The following is a 21,619-nucleotide window of genomic DNA, read 5'->3' as shown; positions in this document are numbered from 1 at the left end:
ATCAAAAATTGATGTCATTGCTCCAAGAGTCACAGAAGAAAGATTATTCCACTGTTGATGCAACACAGATAAATGCCAATTCAGCCTCCATTAATGCCAATCAAACAGGTACTCAGCCTAATTCCCACTATTCTTGGATTTTGGATACTTGGGCTGCATATCAAGTGTGCAATTCATTATCAAATTTTGGTAGTTATTAGACCATTCCTCCTTTATAGTGGTACTTCTGTGAAACTACCAAACAGAAGTACCACTATAGCCTCTTGCATAGGGACAGTGCCATTCAAAAAAGATTTAATCCTGCATCATGTTCTTTTAATAGCAAAATTTCATGGTAACTTGATCTCAGTTTCTAAAATTTACAGCTCTCTTGATTATAAGCTAGGCTTCGATAGCATTTGTTGCACGATCAAGGATCTCAATACCTTGAGGACGATTGAGCTTGCGCAAATCCACAATAGTCTCTGTTAGATAATCATGTTTGTCTCACTGTGAACTCACTCACACATTGTAATTCTCAGGGACTTCATTATTTTAATCTAATAGGCCAACAAATAAACGAATATAATAAGAAATGTCTGTTGTATAAACACAACATATTATATACAAGAAGTTAATTAGTCTCTAGAACATAAACCGGCACAATTCTCTTAAACACAACTTAGAAGTGAAAATTATGGCTTATATAACAAAAAGTGGCAAAGATTAAGGAAATCTAGGACTGCTTCAACGTGCCTCAAGCTCATATGATGCTTTAAGGTACCGAATGTTGAGTAAAAAGTGCCAACAATAACATAAGCCAAGTGTTGATGAGATGAGAATGTAGTGTGGAAGAGTGGACATTTGAGAAAAGATAACATAAAAAAATGAATGTATTAGCAAGAAAGTTAGAGTTGGACCTATAGAGAAAGATGAAATAATATTCCCTAAATATGATTTGGTCATGTGAGTAGATGACCAACAGAGGCCCTAATGAAAAAGAGTTGATCATATGACGGATAGCTTGAGAAGAGCAACGATTAAAAAAGCCATTGATGTAAATGGCATTTCCAAAATTTTGGTTTATGACAAAACAATGCCCGTCATTTGGTCAATTTAGTGCATGTTTTGATACACGATAAAAAACCACATTGAGCCAAAATCATGGTGGACAAAAGCAACTTCCCTTAGCTTTTGTGGCTGTCCACCGTGATTTTAACTTCATCGTGATTTTCCACGTGTATACAAACATGCACTTAATGGACTCTGCCTAGCAGGGAAAATACTTTTGTCATTGTTGTTGTTCCACTCAAATTGCAATATACATGCTGCCTATAAAAAGGGGATGAGATCCAGCATATGTTTTCTGAAATGAACATTAGTTGAATAACTTTATGCTTCTTCCGGTGAGTTCCAAAGGTATATCTACCTAGTGGTAGTAGATTATATGTCATTTGCCAGAACAATATCTAGCTCCCTTTTCTTATTCCTTTAAATATACTGTCCTATAGCAACATCTCTCATGGTAGTTGCAACTTGCAATCATAAGTGAATGCATAAAGCTATTTTATTCACACTTCTAAAAGCCTCTACTTTATCATCACAATATGAATGGTGAGCTCATCAGGAAAACCTAGGAGATCTCAGAAAGTACCAGACAACAGTGCAACAGGACCAGAGAACATTCAAATGACTTGATGCATTTTAATTCATCAGACTAATAAACTGTATAAAAATAGTAAACTCGATTAATTGATCAAAAACTTCAAATATAGTAAACATCACTCTTACTTGTTTCATTTGAGTCAATAATACAAGGAGATTAGCTAAGGAAACTGATGTCTGATGCATATACATTATGGTTCCATGAACATGTATGTAGCCCGCTGCTACCACCGCCGTACTAATGATGTGAGCAGCTACAAAAGAAAAGAATTTTTTTTGTATCATGATAAGTATCTCATTGCTTTAACAGATGGCTATTCAATACTCACAGATTGAGAACATTCATAATGCATGCATCAGTTTCTAGTTCAAGAATTTTCAATTAACTTTTTATTCTATATAGTTACACACATATTCTGGTGGATACAGCAGATACACTAGAGGTGCAGCTTAAACTTAGGTTTATATAAATGAAGTTGTATGGGAAAAACTTGTTTAAGCGATTTCCAAGAATGAATAAACTATTCTTTACACAATCATTGCAATAGAATTGGAAATATAATTTAATTCTCAAGATCTGATAAACATGAAAAGGTCATGTACCTCAAAGAGTTCAAAGGGACTGCCACGGCGATAGACATCGCTCTTCTTACTACTGTCAACTGGAAGAATGGTGTATAATAATGCTCTGAATGTGATAAGTAAAACAGCAGTGCTTCCCAGACTCACAAATATAAAACCATAGTTTGGGAAATGACCGGATGTTGCAGCCCTGATTCCTATTCCTATCTGTGAAGAAGTAAGAAAAGGATAAATGGGATTTTCTTTGAGGAAGGTAACTGGAAAGAACAAAAAGAAGATAACTGAGCAAACACAGTGGTCTTTTCTCCTGTATGGAACATTCTTAAAATCATGAATCTGATAAAGGAAAAATTCATTGTCAATCTTAGGGGAGAAAAATCTAACTTGTTTGTATTAGGGGGGAATTTACTTTTTTGTTGTCTCAATTAGCAAAAGTATATCATGGTTATAGTGAAACACTGTGTTTGACTAAAGCTAGTAGTTGTGCTTTACTAATCGCATGGCCATGTTTTTAAAATGAAAGGGTTTGCCAGCCCCCTACTCTTGTGAATGGAAAAAACTCATTAACCAGCCCCCTACCACTTAGTGTGCTGACCGTGGGACAAGGGATTAGTCTCGCGGCTACCAGGTGTGGGAATACCTTGGTTAAGACCAAAAAATGAAAAAGTTCATTTCATTCATAGCTGAGTTCTTATACTCTCTCTGTTCCTTTATACCTATCACTTTAAGGTTTTGAGTTTTGACAATTGTATTATTTTTTGGTTACAAGGAGGGGAAAGCCCCAAAACGAACAAAAAGCGCTAACTCAGAACAATCGAGGAGCTAGGAGAAACCGATCCTAGCAAGTCCCGATCCAGCAGACTGGCATTCTCCAACTGGGGAATTGATCGTGTCGGTACCAAGCGGAAAACGCCGGGCAATACAGGCCAGATAGTCAGCAAGAGAATTACTCACTCTATATGTATGGTGGAAAACCATGTTACCATGACGCTTGTATTATGAAATAGTATCGATGTTCTCTTTTTATTAAAATTACTATCTCACTTTCTAATGTACTCTTGATCTCTCTTATTATTTTTTACTCCTCGATTTTTCTATTACCATTAAGAATTATTTCAAAGTTAAGGGTATAATTAGTAAAACATAATTCACACCCTCTTGAAATTTTGAAAGTAACAGATAAGTATGAACAAGGGTGACAGATATAAAGGAACAGATGGATTAATAAACTTGTTACCTATGATATCTGCTTATCAATTCAATTCGGTAGCAAATAATTTTGTGCACTTGAAATTATTTCAATACATATGAATGCTATTAAGTTTTGATTTTCATGTGTTATAGACTGCATGAAAGTTTCTGCTATAAAAAGAAACCTAAGCAAAAATGTCAATTACGAAAATTAATACAGCCACTGCTCATGCAGTTAAGCCAATACCCTGCAAATAAGAACCATTCAACTTACAGGGATCCCAACAGCCCAAGACTTAGCAGTAGCAATGACACCTTTGGGGAGACCCTTCATCCCACGGCCATCTTCCCCAAAACCTCCAAGGAAGTAAGCCCCTAAAAACCAACCTGCCAAGCATTGAAACACATCCAATTTTCAACTTTGACACATCTTCTCAACCAAATAAAGAAGGCTATAATTTAAAGCATCAATTTCACAATAATGAAAACCAAGCACACCAGCTATAAAAGGATCAGCAGTGCGCAACGTCTCCAAATCGAGTATAGAGAGTCCATGACTAAATCTTCCAATAGTTGCAAATACAAGCAAGGCCAACACATCCCCACCAGCTAGCAGAGCCACGCGTCTGCAACAGAACAACCCTTATAGTATCACAAACCCCAGATGAAAAATTGCATCAAGTTTTCTTTTTATGAAGAAAATTAGAAAACCAAGAAAATTAGAAAACCAATAACTTGATCAACAAAATATTCCTTATAGAATCACAAACCCCAGATGAAAATTTGCAACAAGTTTTAATTTTTATGAGGAAAACCAATACCTTGATCAACAAAATAATCCTCTTAGTATCACAAACCCCAGATGAAAATTTGCAACAAGTTTTAAATCTTATGAAGAAAAACAATAACTTGATCAACAGAGTACCCTTATAGTATCACAAACCCCATATGAAAATTTGCAAAGAAAACCAATAACTTGATCAACAAAATAACCCTTATATATCACAAACCCCAGATGAAAATTTGCAACAACTTTCATTTTTTCTGAAGAAAACCAATAACTTAAACAACAAAATAATCCTTATAGTATCACAAACCCCAGATGAAAATGCACAACAAGTTGTCTTTTTTATAAAGAAAAACAATAATTTGATAAACAAAATGCAAGAAAAAACCTTCCCCCTATAAACAAAAGAAGGCATTACCCCCATTTCTCAATACGAGCAGATGAACTGGGTTTCTCGAACTGAATGACACCCTCCAATGGAACATCCTCGCCACCCACAAAAACAGTTGGATCATTGGCAAAAGGAGAAGGAGCGGTGGAAGTTGAGGTTGATGTAGAGGAGCTAGTAGGTGCAGCTGAATCAAGGTTTCCCTCAGCCTTGGCAAGTGTAAGATGCAAGGGCCTTATGGGGCTTCTTCTGGTGATGAATTTAGGTGCAGGATTAGAGAATGGTGATGATTTTGCAGTGATGAACTTGGCTGAGGACAACAGAGAGGGACACTTTGCAAACATGGCTCCGCAAGGAGCTTGGTTAAGCAGTGACATTACTAACGTTTGTGTCGATGCTCAATGCTCTGCAGTTTTCTGTGTTCTTGCTGCTTTGTTGTCCACACAAAATGATGGCTTTGCAAAGATTGCATCCACTTGCATTGCAGCATGTCTTGATGATATGCTTAGTTAGATTAATTTTTTTGTTTTTATCATATTTTTATGAACCACTATATAATTAAGAATTTTTAAATAGAACTTTAATTTTATTTTGTTGCATAGTTTGTTTTTGGAATTTTAGACTGAGCTTTTCACAAGTTTGATTGTGTTGCATTTATAAGTTTGGATTTGATTAGAGGTTGAAATTGAACATAGGGAAGATGAAAAGATGAAGGGGTTCACACAAGGAAGAGATAAAACCAATACCAAAAAGGTTTCTTCCATTCTTAATTAACTATTATTCACTGACAAAAATTTGTTCCTATTTATTTATTAACTTAAAATTTTGAAAATTAATTAATGTTTCTCGAAGTAATAATCTAGTAAGAACATTAAATGAAAAGAGATAAAATACATTTTAAAGTGTAAAATGGAAAGATTAATAATACTTGGCTTAATAACACTTTTTGGTCTCTCACTTATCACGATTTAACAGTTCTGATTCCTCATGGAGTTTATTAGCCTACAACGTTCCTCATGTTTATTAATTCTTGCAGTTTTGGTTTTCCGTCAATGTCCATCAAATTTTTGACGGTTTTTTATTAAAAATTCAATTTAAAAAAACTAGAAACCATAAAACTGTTAATTAAAAAACATAAATTGTTCTTCAAGCCTTATTTTGAAGTGTGTTGTGACGACAATGCAATCCTTCAAGGCACCAGGTGCGGATAGATTCCAGACGTTCTTTTACAAGCTATATTGGGATATCTTGGGCGACGATGTCCACAGAATGGTAGTTGATGCTTTCAGATGTGGTAAAGCAGAATCTGACATTCTTGAGACCCTGATTGTGCTTATTCTCAAAGTGGAGGAGTTGCTCCGCTTTAAGGACCTGAGACCCATCAGCCTTTGTAATGTTGCTCATAAAATTATTACGAAGGTTTTGGTGAATAGATTTCGACCACTGTTATCTGAACTTGTAGGACCATTGCAAGGTAGTTTCATTCCAAGGAGGGGAACTAAAGACAACAATATCATTGCCTAGGAGGTCATACATACCATTCACACCCATCGAGGGAAAGGAGACTTAGTGGCTTTGAAGATTGATCTTGAGAAGGCGTACGACATGATAAGCTGGGATTTTTTACGTGTTACTCTACATGACTTTGGCTTCCCTCCTATGATTCTTGACTTGATCATGTGGGGTGTTGAATCTGCGTCATTATCCATCTTGTGTAATGGGTCAAAACTTCCCCCTTTCCGCCCTCAAAGGGGCCTTCGACAAGGTGACCCCCTCCCGCCTTATTTATTTGTGCTTTGTATGGAGTGTCTGGCTATTCAAATTCAGAAATTTGTGAGTGAGGGTGCATGGCTCCCAATTCATATTGCCAAGGAAGGGGTATGGATCTCTCATCTTTTCTTTGCAGATGATGTGCTACTGTTTTGCCAAGCAAGTTCAGAGCAAATGCAATTGGTGGCAAAAACCCTACATGACTTTTGTTCTGTCTCTGGCATGAGAGTAAACTTGGAGAAATCCAGGTTGTTTTGCTAAAAAATTATTGCTCAACATATGCAGCAAGACTTGTCCAATATTATTGGCATTGAGTGGGAAAGAAACTTGGGCAAATATCTTGGAATACCTCTGTTGAAAGGTAGAGTTAAAAGATAAAATGTCTTGCCTGTTGTAGAGAAGATTAATACTCGGTTAGCGTCCTGGTAGAATAAATTGTTGAACAAGGCGGGAAGATTATGTTTTGCTCAATCAATTTTGACGTCAATCCTGATCTACTTTATCCAGGCTCTATGGTTACCTGAGTTAGTTTGTGATCTAGTTGACAAGAAAATACGAAATTATATTTGGGCAAAAGCAGGTAATAGTCGGAGCTGGAATCTTGTGCCGTGGCGGGAGATAATTTGCCCTAAAACTCAGGGAGGACTTGGCGTGAGTAGTACTCGGTTTAATAATATCGCCATGTTGGGTAAGCTTGTACAAAGTCTGATTCATGACAAAGACAAGTTATGGGTGCAAGCATTGTAACAAAAAATACTTAATGATTGGGTTATTGGAGGATCGTTTAGGAGCGGCGATTCATACATATGGAGAGGGATAATACAAGCGAAAAATTACCTATCTGATGGATTCCGCACTCACCTTAGGAATGCTCAATCCTCATTCTGGTATGACAACTGGTTAGGGTCAGTAAATTGTGCCACCGGGTGCCATTTGTCCATATTTCTAATACCCAATTCACTGTAGCTGATCTTTGGCAAGGGGGTCATGGAATCTGCAGAATTTATCTACTGTATTGCCTCTTGAAATCACGTAGGAAATTGGCACAATACAAGTGTCTTCGAACCCATCTGGAGCAGACACGCTGAGATGGATAGAAACAGCGAATGGATGCTACACCACCAACTCTGCATGCGCTATGATTTCCGAAACCAACCTTGATTATCCTGGGTGTTGGAAGCACATATGGCGAACAAAGGTACCGAAAAAATTCGCTACCTCATGTGGTTGATAGCTAAGGAGGCTCTACCTACAAATGCGAAAAAGGTTTCATAATCATCTTGGCACCTCTCCTCGCTGTGGTAGATGCGATGCAGAAAGCGAAGACATTGGTAATATTTTCAGGTTGTGCCCCAACTCACGAAGCCTCTGGTCACAATTTCGAGCGCTTATTCCTCCGCTCCGACAACATGTGCCTTTTAAAATTTGGTTTGCAGAGCTTGTTCTGCAGCAGAACTCTGTTATTCCGTTTGCGGTTAAAAGGTGGGCATGGCGATGGAGGAATGGTGCTGCATTAGGAGAGGGAATTGGGAATTGAATTATGTTCTTCACCAAGCTATGCATGATGCGACGAATTGGAATAAATGGCAAGGTCTTACTGCTGGTTCACGAACACAATGGCAGCATGACGATGGAATAAATGGCAAGGTCTTACTGCTGGTTCTACTGACAATGTTGGGCACACGACGAACATAGTGGCAGCATGTGCGTTATGGGGCACAGAGGATCAGATATCGGTGGTGGTCGATGGTAGTTGGAATGCAGTGAACAGGCTTATGGGCACAAGTGTTGTTTTGCGTGATCAATATGGTCATTGGGCTTCTGGAGTGCATTCTTGGCTGAAGTTTTGGCTGTAGAAATTGGTTTGAGCCATGCATGGGAGTTGGAATTTAGATCAGTCTTGTGTACCTCAGATTGTATCCAGGTTGTTGATGTTTTTGGCACTTCAATTGACGTCTCAACCTTTTGGGCTCAAGATACAATTACTAGAGTTTGGGCATTGGTTTCCAGGGATTGGAGAGTTGAATTTCTTTATGTCCCGAGGGAGAGAAATAACACTGCTGATTTCTTGGTGCGCCAAGCTTCAAAGGCAGGAACACCGCATAGAGTTTGGACCACTCCACCTTTGAATGTAATTGCGTCATTGTATTTAGACGCTCTTTCGTAGTTCTTTGCTTTTTTAGACTTCCTCTTGTGCAAGAACTCCTTGCTCCTCTCGTGCTGGTGGGCGGCGCTGTAGAGGTACACCTCGCTCCTCATGCGCTGGTTGGCAACGTAGGTGTATCCCAACCCAACAGAGGAGTCTCGGGACGAGTGTCATAAAAACCGACGCGTCCATGTTAAATTTGAACAACCCATCTGATGGAGGAATGCATGACATCAACCTTCAGCTACAAATATATTTACGCTCACACAAGCTTAAAGCGTAAATCAAGAAATTAAATAATAATTTAATATCTGAAATTCTAGGTCTTACAAAAGTGCTTTAAACAAGTCGAAGTCTGGCCTTCAAGTCATACTACATATGTTTCATAAATATTGTTGTTTAAAGTTAGGATAGAAAGAGTAAGGTGACATTTATTGATGTAGTGGATAGAGAAAAGTTGTGGTTAATGCCCGCTTAAGAGCTGACCCTTGTGAGCCAGCAACAACACTGTCGGGTCATCATGTGACTAAAGAGCCGACCGGATGAGGCAGTAGCCGCGGTAGTGGTGGTTGAGGCTGGTTGTTAGAGCTGCCAATATAGGTTGGAACCCGCGAGCTAGCCCAACCCAACCCGGCTCGTGACAGGGTTGGGTTGGGTAAATATCAGACCATATGGAACCTGGGCCAGCACAACCCTGCTCGTTTAACCCGTGGGTTAAACGGGTCAGCCCGCGGGTTGAACGGGTCAGCCCGCGGGTCAGGTGCTTTTTAACTTTTTTTTAAATGTTTTGTTTGGATAAGCCCAAATCCCAATTAGTTTTTTTAAGAGAAAAAAAGATAAATCTTTTTTAAATTTAAATTAAAGAAACCTTATCCAAATCACAAAAATCTCCTGGCCTCACATTTCACTCCACAGGTCAAGTTCTTTTTCCCCTTGTCTCGCTCGTCCATCACCGGCGGCTCATCCTCCTTCTGCGGTGGCTTGTTCTCCTTCACCAGCGGCTCAAACCCGTTTCTCCTTGCTTCCTTGTTTCTGATCAACGGTATGAGTGGTCTCTACTCTCTATCAATATCTATTATGTTGCTATTTCTTTTGGCTAGAGGAATTCTTCGTCTCCTATTGTACTGTTGGTATTTGTTGTGATAAGGCTTTCCAAAGAGAGGAGGTGGAGCACAAGGAATGATTATTTTGAGTTTATCTTTTGCTACATGTAGCAATTAAAGGGGGTGATGGTTTCTTGGATTATTAGGAATGGAATTTGTATTTTCCTTCTCACATGCGTGTTTTTGGTGCCTGTAGCTAATTTTCAATTTATAGCTAGTTTGAACTTGACCTATAATGTGTTAAACTAGTATTGTTAATTCAAATCCACTACAACTAGTATTACTTCATTTACTTGTTTATGTGTTAATACAGTATTTTAATAACTTTTTTTTATAAAATTTTCTTTTTTGAAATATTTTTATCCAATTTTTCAGATTTTATTTATTTATGAAACATAACAAACGAGCCAGCCCGCGAGCCAACCCGCGAGTCGGGTTGGGTTCATATTTCTCTAGCTCGTCAAAATATGGGTTGGCTTGACCCAACCTGTTTCCAACCCAACCCGTGACGGGCTGGCCCGTATTGACAGCTCTACTGGTTGTGCTAGAGACAACGACAACGAAGGCGATGGTGGTGGTAAAGGTGGGAGTACTGGTGGAGGCGGTTGTGGTGGCTAATGAAGGTATTGTTAGAGGTAGGTGTTACCAGGTGGTTACGATGACGATGTCGGTGGTGGCAGCGACAGTAATGGTGGTGGGGGAAAGAGTGGAGGTGGCAGTGGAAGCAATGGTGCTGGTGGAGGGCGCGACAATGGTGTTGGCATCGATGGAAGTGTTGTAGTGGTGGGGGTGGATGTAGACGTGGTGATATTAGAGATTGCTGGTAACGGTAGCAGCAGTGTTTTTTTATAAGTCGGTAGCAACGGTGGTAGTGGTGGTGATAAGAAAGGTGGTGTAGATGGCAATAGTGGAGGTGGAAGTGGTTGTTGAGGTGACAGCAATGATAGTGGCAATGGTAGAAGTATTGGTGGTGGGGGTGGAGGACACAACAGTGGTGGAGGTGGCGACAATGAAGGTGGTGATGCGGGTAGTGTAGTTGGAAGGTGGTGGTGGTTATGGTGGTGGTAGTGGCAGTGGTGGAGTGTGGTAATGGTGGTTGTGGTGGAGGGGTGACGGTAGAGGTGCCGAAAGCTGGTGGTAGTAGTGATGTTACATGTTATAGATACTAAAAACCAGAATCACAAAATCATATTTTGTTGTTTCAAAATTTAGGCTAAAACTCTTGAAATTAAGTAAAAAGCTATTTCAACTCCACTTTTGCCAAACACTTTTTCTTTTTAAAATTACATTTGATAATCAAAAACCAAAAAATTGCAACCACCCTTAAATGGGTCCAAAGAAAATATAAACATTTTCGGCCTTTAGATTTTTTTCCATTTAGTTAATACAACTATTGATTTTTGGGTTTGGTTTTATAAATACTTTTTTGTTGTTTGATTTTCTAAATACCTTTTTTTTGTTTGCTTTTGTAAATACTTTCGATGATAGATGCAATGAGTCGGGTTGGGCTTGGATTTTACCTTTCCCAAACGTAAACCCGAACTCTCATATCAAACCCAAACTGAAACCCGTCGGGTCTCGCATTTACCCAACTCCGTTGTAACCTCAGACCCACGTCCTAACTTAATTTGATGCACATGTTTTATTCAAAACAAAACACAACTTATACGATTTTATTGTGAAAAAACATTTTACATCTTTTTTTTTTAAACATGGTATCTTGTTGTTCAAATATGAATGAATTGTTAACGAATCAAGTTGTTAACATGATATATGAGTAACTTTGTTATTTCATATATATATAATTCGAGTTTGGGTGCGGGTTTTACCAATACCAAACCTACACCCAAATCTAATTATAGCGAGTTTTAGGCATCAAATCGGGTCGGGTTCATACGGGTACCCACGAAGGTGGGTTATATTGCCATCCCTTAAAAATTTATCACTATTTTTCAAAGCCTTCTTTCTTTGAAAAAAGGTTATGGGCCTGTTTGGTTAATATGGCTTGATAGGAGTTGAGCATGTGGTATATCTTATAGTGTTTGCTAGCGCAAAGAGCAGGCTATGCCTTTCGGCTCTTTCATGTAACCGTTGGGCCTTTGTGCCACTTTCAATGAATCTACACTATTGACAAAAAAAAAGGGATGTTATAAAAATAATTATTTTTAGCTTGATAGTTTATTATTTTCTTAATATCTTTTATAATGTAATAAAAAGTTCATAAATTATGTTTAATAATAAAAATAAATTTATAGGAGAATTATTGTTTTTATTTTTTTATTTAAGCGATGTTCATGTTGCTCGTATAATTGCCTCGACCGTTATTAAAATTATTGAGTTATTCCCTTTGAATTGGACTTGGATCCCCTCATGTGTGTATTTCACATGACCATGTCATGTGATTGCATCATAACCGTTCATTACTTTTTATAATAAAATCTAATGACTTGCATTATTTCTCATACATTATCTCTTTCCCTCGTTTTAAAAAAAAATTATCTGCTTCCATCAATTTAATCCCTCTGTTTTCCCCTTTCTATTTTCACGTTTTTCTCCTCCGGGCTGCACCGCCGCTGCATCGCACTCCTGCAATTCATCGTCCCGCCGAACACACCTCCATATTTCCAATTTCCAATTTCCAATTTATTTATTAAATCTAGTTCTATAAAATTGGGGATCTTTGTTATAATAGAATATTAGAATAGAATATTATAATATTTATTCTTGATTTATTATGATGTAATCTCGTTTAGATTTATTCCCTTTATTATTACAATCTTATTATTTCATGACAGTAGAGATTAAGAGATGAGAAATTGAACTTTAGAAGAGTGAGAAAAAGAAAGAGAGGGGAAAATGGTTGCAAATAGTGAAGAAGAAATGGAGTCTTTGCTCTCCACTTTCAATCAGATCTATGAGGTGCAGTGGAGCAGTGCGAGGTGGCGGTGGAGCAACACAGAGGAGATTAGTGATGCATATGATGCAGAAATTAGAAAAGAACGTGTAAACACACAGTTGAGAACAGAGGGAGAAAATTGAGGGAATGAGATAATTGTGTGAGAAATAATATAGACCATTGGATTTCATTAAAAAGTAGGGTTAAGCGTCATATTGGTCCATGTCTTTGTCTCGCTGTCTGAACTAGGTCCCTCCCCGGAAAATTTATTGATTTGGGTCCTCATCTTTGAAATGTTTTTGGGGCACACCCCCCGCCGGAGGGCGGAGCTCCGGGGAGTGCATGTGTGACATGCTGACTATGTTTAATGAAGTGATGTGAAATTAAAAAAAATAAAATAAAATAAATTACACCTCAGTTTTTTAAACACAATTAACATATTCCTAATTAAACCATAACTTGATTAACAAAAATTAATTCCCCCCCCCAAACTTAACCCAATTCACCTCACTTAACCCAAATTCTCAATCCCCAATTCAATCTGAAGATTCACCCAAAGAACCCTAATTTTTTGGGTTCATATCTGAGTTCTTCTTCTCCTCTCCTCTTTTAATTTTTAATCAATTTTTTTAATTAAAAACCAAAATTTACAAATAAAATTGCTTTGGTTAGATACGCATAAACACTGTCATCAAATAGCAAAAGATTTGCTTTGGTCATTATCAGATTTACTTTGAAAAAAAACAACATTTCTCAAATCTGATTCTTCACAGTGATGATGAAATGTTGTTGCTCATCATAGCCTCTCGGTTTCCAGAAAATTAAAAACAAACAGAAAGTGCAAAAAAAAAATCATAATCAATCTCTCATCTATTTCAGTGAAATCCACCATCACCAAAATCCCAGCATCCTCATAATCTTCTTTTTTCAACAAAACTAAAACCTAAGCCACCATATTCCGATCATCTTTCCTCACCAAACTGAAACCTCAAGCCACCACCACAAGAGATAGAGCAAAACTCCAAGAAGAGAGAACGCGAGGGTGAGGTCCGACGATCAACCCCATGGAACCCACCCCAAAATCTAAAAATCATCCCAGATCTGCAGTCATCGCGCCATGGGGTTTGTGGGGAGAGGATCGAGGAGCTGAGGAGGTCGTGGTGGTTGTGGGCTATGGCGGAAATTCCGCGGTGGTTGTGGGTGAGGCCGGAGAATTTTTTTTCTATATGGTTCTTCTTCTCTGGGTTGTCGTAGGTTGCTGGAAAATTGGGTACGAGCCAAAGTTGGGTTTTTTTTTTTCTGGGTATGGTTTGGGGTTTATGGAATCAGTGATGAGGTTTTGCTGTTGTGCTATTGGTTTCAGGTTGTTGTTTGAGCTAGGTTGGGGGAGATTGTGGGGTTGGGTGCTGGGTTTGCGGAAGGGAGATGAATTTGGGTCAGTGGGGTGGGGGTGGAGGTTGGGGTGGGATTTGGGTTTAACACCCCACCCATTAGGCCCCACGCCCCACCTGAAGGGGCGAAATTACTAAAAAAACCAGGATTAATAACGGTAAATGATTACCCGACACTATAACGGGTAATCATTTACCGATCGTGACATATAAACTCGACAGTTTGGGTTTTGAAACCCATTATTTTCAAAACCCAAATTTCCCTCCCCAAATCACACCCTCTTCAATCTCTCTCAAAGCTCGGTTCCACCACTTCAATCATCTCAAAGGTCGGTTCTAATCATCATCAAAGCTCCCACAAAGACCCATTCCATTACATTCAAAAGGTAAGTTTTGATTTCAATGATTTTCACATTTCAAGTTTGAATTAGGTCAATGGTTGAACACTAGGGTAGTTGATTGATGATTAGAGGTAGGTTTTGTTGTGTTTTGTTGCCTGAAATTCCATGAAATGAGTACGGGCACGAGTGGGGTGCATTTGGGTCTGTTTCTGGGTTCACTGTAATATCGGAAAATCAATTTCCGATATGATAATGGAAAATGATTTTCCGATATGGTAATGGAAAATGAATTTCCGATATGACAGTATGACAGTGCAGACTTCCAAAATTTATTTCCAATATTTAACCATGGCATGTATTTAACTTCCAGGATTACTTTGCTGATTTGTTGAGAATTGGAAAAGATCAAGATAGATTTGATGTGTCGTGATTAGGAAAGTTGTTTATTGTTTATTGTTTATTGGAAAAGATTAAGCGCTCAAATCATATGCTTCATGTGTTGTAATTAGGAAAGTTGTTTATTTTTTTTGTTTGCTTGTGATGATGGTTGCTTGACCTTAACACAGCTAGAAATTTAATTTAATCACATTCACATGCAAACTAACAACTAATTCTCTATATTTTCATTTTCATATGGTTAGTTGCTAAACGATTGATTGGAAATTTCCTGATTAAGTAAAAAAATGACTCAAATGATATGCTCATATGTGAAAATGTTTTACTTATTATGACAAGTATTGTTAAATTTGTTTGTTTTGCACAGATAGCGAGAATGAAGGGCGGGAGGAAGAGGTCACGACATGCTTCTACTAGTGAGGATCCAGCGGATCGACACGAGCGCTTGCATGCTTCTACCAGGCGCGGCGACCATATTGCAGCCACTCAGGCGGTAGAGGCTTCAGCTCCGTCTCCATCCCCATCTGCTACTCCGGTCGAGGCTCCGTTAGCTACTCCGGCTCCATCTGCTACTCCGGTCGGGGCTCCGTCAGCTACCCCCGCTCCGTCTGCTACTAGGGATGCGGCTGAGCTGGATCCTACTCCGTTGTCTCCGATGGCTGAGTTACCTCGTCAGGAGACATCTTCTTCTGAGCCTAGTGCCGAGGAGTCTTCTTCTTCTTCTGAGCTTAGTGGTGAGGAGGAGGAGCCTCTTATTCTGCAGGAGGAGATTGATGTTGCTGATGTTGTGCCAGATGTGGTGCCAGAGGGCGGTGCGGATGACGACCTCATCCAGAGGGTGGCACCGTTTCCCGGGGGGGCTGAGGATCTGTCGCTTCTTGCGCATTATCCTGACCACAAGGCTCCTTGGACGTGGCAGGCACTTCTTCGCACAGACCCGCGGTACGTGGACCGTCGGACATTGAGGGTGGCCACTGTTGGGGGGAAGGTATGGAACCTCCCCTGTGATGGCGATTCAGAGGCCCACACACATGTGCGACAGTTGCTGCAGCAGACGGGTTTGTATCACCTGCCTTGGTGCGGGTTACCGGAGACAGACCCAGCTGTCATACTGGCCCTTGTTGAGAGATGGCATGAGGAGACGAGTAGCTTCCACATGCCGTTCGGGGAGATGACTATCACCCTGGACGATGTGTCGGCTATTCTCCATCTTCCCACAAGGTCGAGGTTCTACACTCCGGGCAGAGGGGAGCGAGATGAGGTTGCAGCGCTCTGCGCTCTGCGCCCAGCTCCTGGGAGGATCTGTTGTTGATTATCTGGCTGAGTTTGAGGCGACGGGTGGCCAGAACATTCGGTTCATTACTCTGAAGACCATGTACACGTCTGCTATGGATGGTATGTCTTAATCATTACTTTATTAAGTTGTATTTATTTTTAGCGTATTATTAATAACTGTTAACTTAATTAATTTCATTGTAGAGGGACGCTATGAGGATGCTGCTAGGATCTGGCTGGTGAACCAGCTTGGTGCCACCTTCTTTGCCAGCAAGAGTGGTGGTTACCACACTACTGTCTACTGGATCGGGATGCTTGAGGACCTCGGTCGCGTGTTGGAGTACGCGTGGGGTGCGATTGCGCTGGCATCGTTGTACGAACAGCTGAGTCGTGCTTCCCGCAGGAAGACAGCCCAGATCGGTGGGTTCACCTCCCTCTTGCTGTCATGGGCGTATGAGTACATATCCAGCAGCGTCATTATCAGGACGGAGGTCCCCGGCTACACACAGGACCAGCCTAGGGCGCAGCGGTGGTCCACGTCCCGGATCGCGCATTCCGGACTCGATGAGAGACGAGTCATGCTCGATGAGCTTACAGTGGATGATATCACATGGACCCCTTTTGAGGACCATCGAGCTGTTCGACCGCGGGATCCCAGAGCCCTCTACTCCGGCTACATCAGGACACCTTACGGCCGGTCTGTGAGTCGACATCTACCAGAGCGGGTTATGCGCCAGTTTGGCTACATTCAGGACATCCCTCGACACCCCTCTGAGATCCAGACGACGGGGTCCCTTGCTGAGACCGCAGATGCTGCCTACGCTGAGTTTGAGCCGCACCTCCGCCCTCAGGGGATACCTGCTACATATCCGGGAGAGGCGGTGGAGGGTTACATGAGGTGGTATAGCAGAGTGTCCCATGTGTTCATCATCCTTGAGGATAGGAGGGAGGAGCTTAGTGCCGTGGTAAGTTTGGATTCTAAACTTGTATATTATTTTTATTCATTCAATTGTGATTTTTGTTAATGAAATTTTTTTTGTATATTATTTTTATGCAGTCTGCTATACGTAGGGGTGTGGAGTTGTTGGAGCAGTCACTGGAGGTGCCAGGTGCTCTTGCTCCAGGGACACAGCCCCGAATCCTCACGAAGAGGGCGCTCGATCTCTTTCGACAGAGTTCCTTCGTTGGTACCGAGTGAGTTGCCTTTTCTGCTATTCGAGGATCCGCAGCTGCGGGAGGCAGAGCTCGTGGAGGCGGAGCCCGTGGAGGCAGAGCTCGTGGAGAGGGTGATCCTGGAGAGGGTGTTCGTGGAGGTAGAGGTCGTGGACCCAGAGGTCGTAGGGGGCGGGGTCGGGGAGAGTGATTTTATTACACTTGTTATGTGGGATCCATTATTATGTATATGTTAGGACTTTTTATGTTATGTTATGACTCTTGCCTCGTTTTATTTACATGTGTTATATTTTTAGTCTTAATATATTATGACTCTTATAATGAAAAAAACAGAAACAACGACAACATAAATAATTCAAAGCATGTAGTAATCCATGACAATAAGTTAAACGGTTACACAACCAAATTAAACATAAGCAACACCGAAAACAAAATTATTCCTCTGTGATATCGATGAAGTCATGGGGTCCGCAATCTTTTGGGAATACCTTCACTAGGTTGGGCAATGTTATATTAACATAACAAATAGTTCCTCTAGGTGCAAACACAGCAACCTGCAAGTGAAATGTATACTTTAATTAAACCATGCTTATCTGTCCAAAAAATGAAGCAAGTTTCATGTTTAGGTTTCAGACCTTTTGGAGAACGAGAACAGATCCAACAGTTATGTCATTCGTAAATTCACTGTGTGTAAAGGCCTTGCGATGGATGCTAGCATCAACAGCACCCGTGGGGTCCTAAATTTTTGATATCGTTTGAGAAGTAAATAAGAACGGTTAGTCAAGGGGGACCAAAAACAAGGCCTTACAAAAGCAAGGACAAGACATACCTTGAGGGTAACTTTCGCATCTCTAAACCCATTGGGAGTGCAAGATTTGATAACAGCAACAACATTCTCCACCCTCTCAACGTTCGCTGTCAGAGAGCCCAACGGAGTGGCTATTCCCCACTCTTGCAGGGCTGATAGCCAAGCATGTGAGTTGAAATCAGGATCGGTTTCGGTTGATCCATGATCTAGCACACGCCTCACGATTTCCTGGGTCGGAATGTGTTGTGTGTTAGGGGTGGATCTACGGGCATACATGGCAGCCTGGATGGCGCCAGCCGGGCCAGGAATGAGAGGACGAGAGCTGCCAGAGTTGTTGCTTTGACCTTTGCAATGGCGGAGGAATGGATTTGGGTCTTGTTCCATTGTGTAGAATGAGGAGTAAGAAGAAGAGTCAAGACACAATAGACAGGAAGATGAGGAATGAAGAGTGAGAAGAAGAGGCAAGACACAACATAGATTTATAGCTCAGGAGTGCAGTCAAAACATTTAACGTGTACTGGTGGATGGTAGAAGAGTGGTTGGGGCTGGTGGTTGAGAGTAATGTCAGGGTTGGTGGTGGAGGGTAATGAAAATGAAAATGACAAGAGTACATCAAATTAACATTACCAAAAGTACATCAAATTAACATTACCAAAAGTACACGCATGAACCTGCCAATCTACGATGATGTCTAGATTTTCATCATTAACAACAACCTGTGATAAGGGCCACATTCTACCAAATTACAGAGAGTTTACAAATTAATATTACACAATACAAGAACATTCAATCTGTGGTGATGTCCACATAGTCCGCATGACCACTAAAAGCACCAAGCCAAGCTTGGAATTGTGCATCATACATGCCTAAACGTGGACCATATAGGTTGCGCCAGTATTTGGAGGCAAGATCAGCGTGCCAATCCCACTGGGGAGCAATAGTCGGCATAGGATGTCCAGGAGTTAATTGGAGCTGCATTTTAGAGAATAACCATAAAATTAGATACAAAAATTAATCGACAAGCTAGTATTAGATAACTTCCACATACAAAAATTAATCGACAAGCTAGTTGGCAACTAAAATATTAGTGTATTTGGTCAAAATATACCTGTACCCAGTGATTTATCACATGTCCAATAGCTATAACAGTATGCTCATCTCGTGGGCCGGCTCCTATCAGTGGAAAGTATGTGTTACAACCCATAGAGGATAAGGATACGAGAACCAATTGGTACTTTGTGGCAACAAGGTATCCCATCTCTGGCAGTTGAAACCATTTGTCAGGGGTGGCCGGGTCACCAAGAGGAAGAGTGAGACGATCATGTAAGCCATAAACAACATCTGTGCCCCACATCCTATTATACATTAACACATTGGTCTCAAGTTCTTGTATCAATGAAGCCCTAACCCAAGGCCAACCGTCCTGACCGGCGGAATGCCCCAGTAATGCAGCAATGGATCTATAGCCACAGTTACCATCATCCTCAACATCTGTAATTGTGTCAATATATGGATGGAGAAAGGCTGGAAAGTTACACATGAAATGGCTTGTATCAGACTTCTTCACACGCTTCTTCCTCTTTGCTGGTTGTGAAGACTTTTTTTCCTCTTTAATCTTCTTGTCAGTAAGTTCAAACGCTGAAGGATCACGAGTCAAGGATCCTATTGCTCGACCCTTGGGTTGTTTGCTCTCCTTCAACTTAGGAGTGCGGTTGGACTTTATCCGAAGCTCAGGAGTACATAGTGTACTCCTTTCAGGACAATATATCGCCTGAAGCTTCCTCCTTACCATACTCTGCCCTCCAGTATCCAAAGAATGGAAATAACGTGTCAGTGCCTCAACTTCTGGGTGCATCTCTCCATGGTTTAGTCCGCAAATATATGAGCTGCCAGTATCTGCAACAGGTAGATGCTCCCAACTTAGGCTCTTCCAGAATGGATGAATGGCCTCGTACGGAATCCTTTCATAATCTGCAAGTTCACAGACATGTTACATTGAATCACAAATATAAATAATTGGAAGTAGTTGACAGGAGAGTGGTTGACCGGTAACCTGCAAGTTGACAACCGCAAGGTAGTCCATGAGTCTCTCTCAATAAGCAATCGCATCTGCCGCCGCAGGCTCGCATTCTTGTCAGTTCAGCATCAATGAGTTTCAGGCATTTGATTGACACAAATCCCCTAATATTTGTGTAGAAAGGGGTCTTGAAAAGGTGATCAATTTTATTCATACTGCACTCAAACGATGTTACTATCTCATTGTGACGATTGGTGGTCAAACTATGCGACGCATCCTATGATGTGGCCAGGTCACCCTTACTGTTCCGCAACATCAACTTCAAGCTGGCATGTGCACCTTCAGCCCTGCAAACCAACAACGCACATGTAAGAATTAATACTGTAATAATCTATGAAATGAAATACATATAACAAGTCATAACATAATTTTTGTACCTGTTACTTGTTGTTGTTCCAAAATGCATCACATGATTTGTCCATGCCTTGGCAAATTTCTGCTTGTGGACCAACCATGTAGTAGAACAATAAGTGGCAAATTTCAACTTGTGTTTATGCTTTCACATGTTAAACAATTCAATCCAATGAGCTTCAAATTCTAGAACTGTTGGAGCATCTACCAATTCGGCCCACTTGTCCATAACCTCTTGAGCAAAATCATCCGTGCCAACATACTCTTTGCACTTTGCCAAAACACACTTGTTGATGTGCCACAAGCATAGTAAATGGGTGGTGGTGGGAAGGCTTTGTGAAGCAGCACTCAATAAGGCAAGATCTCTGTCTGTCACAATCACTCTAGGCAACCTGGATTGGTCGGAAATCAGAGACTTCATACACTCCAATGCCCAAATGTAGTCATATGTGGTCTCACTGCCAATGTAACAGAATGCTATTGAGTATGTTTTATCCGTGGAGGTCAGGCCAACAATCTCGAGCAAGGGTAGTTTGTATTTGCTGGTCTTGTATGTGCAATCCATGATCACTACATATGAGAATGTGTTGAAAAGTTTGACGGCATTCGGATGAGCCCAAAATATATCTCTAATCACTTCCGATCCGGGTTCATTTCGTTCGAAGTGAACATACTTCTCACCGTCCAACTTCTTCAGCAAGTATTGTATCTCTGTCATTGACCCACGAACGGATTGTCTGAACCGCTTGCAAACACCATAAATTTGTTGGATGGTAGTCAAGTTTGAAGGATCTTTTTCCTTCAAGGACGCCAACATCTTTCTAGGTGGAACCCAAGTCTTAGCCTGATTTATCACGTCCTCCTTCGCCTCACTATTCAGTCGACCAGCGTAATTGTGGCCAAGTAGTGACTCAGCTGCGAGATGGATGTGTCTACCGTCCATCACCTTCAACCACCAACCTTTATCATCTTTCGTACGTCGTCCTTTTAGCCTAAAAGGACAACCTGTCTTTTGTGTTGACGTTCCTTCAACAAGATCCGGTTCTCTGTAGGGAATATACGCACCATGCTTCTCACACCCCAGAATGACATATTCTTTTCTTCCCTTCTCACCACTATCAGACTTTGTTGTCACCAAAACAAAATTATTTGCCATAGAAATGTCGCGAACCCATTTCATAAGATCATCTTTCAAAGGGAAACGTTGTTTCAGGATAAACAAGGCATAAGGCATAAAACAAGGCATAAACAAAGCATAAACAAAATATGCAAAAATTTGTGCAATGAGTACCTGATCAGT

General features: G+C 40.6%; 1 protein-coding gene across 1 annotated transcript; it reads right to left on the bottom strand.

Moving 5' to 3' along the window:
* Positions 1-1,705: 1,705 nt before the first annotated feature.
* LOC130720499 (uncharacterized) lies at positions 1,706-5,071 on the bottom strand. Its single transcript, XM_057571149.1, has 5 exons — positions 4,623-5,071; positions 3,916-4,043; positions 3,692-3,804; positions 2,248-2,433; positions 1,706-1,898 (listed from the first exon to the last, which is right to left on the bottom strand). Exons 1-5 carry the CDS (start codon positions 4,967-4,969, stop codon positions 1,869-1,871), a joined length of 804 nt encoding a protein of 267 aa, XP_057427132.1. The 5' UTR covers positions 4,970-5,071; the 3' UTR covers positions 1,706-1,868.
* Between the last annotated feature and the right edge of the window lie 16,548 nt (positions 5,072-21,619).

The sequence above is a fragment of the Lotus japonicus genome, chromosome 5 (genome assembly GCF_012489685.1).
Source record: "Lotus japonicus ecotype B-129 chromosome 5, LjGifu_v1.2".
Lineage (NCBI taxonomy): Eukaryota > Viridiplantae > Streptophyta > Magnoliopsida > Fabales > Fabaceae > Lotus > Lotus japonicus.
This window is presented reverse-complemented; position numbering and strand designations above follow the sequence as displayed.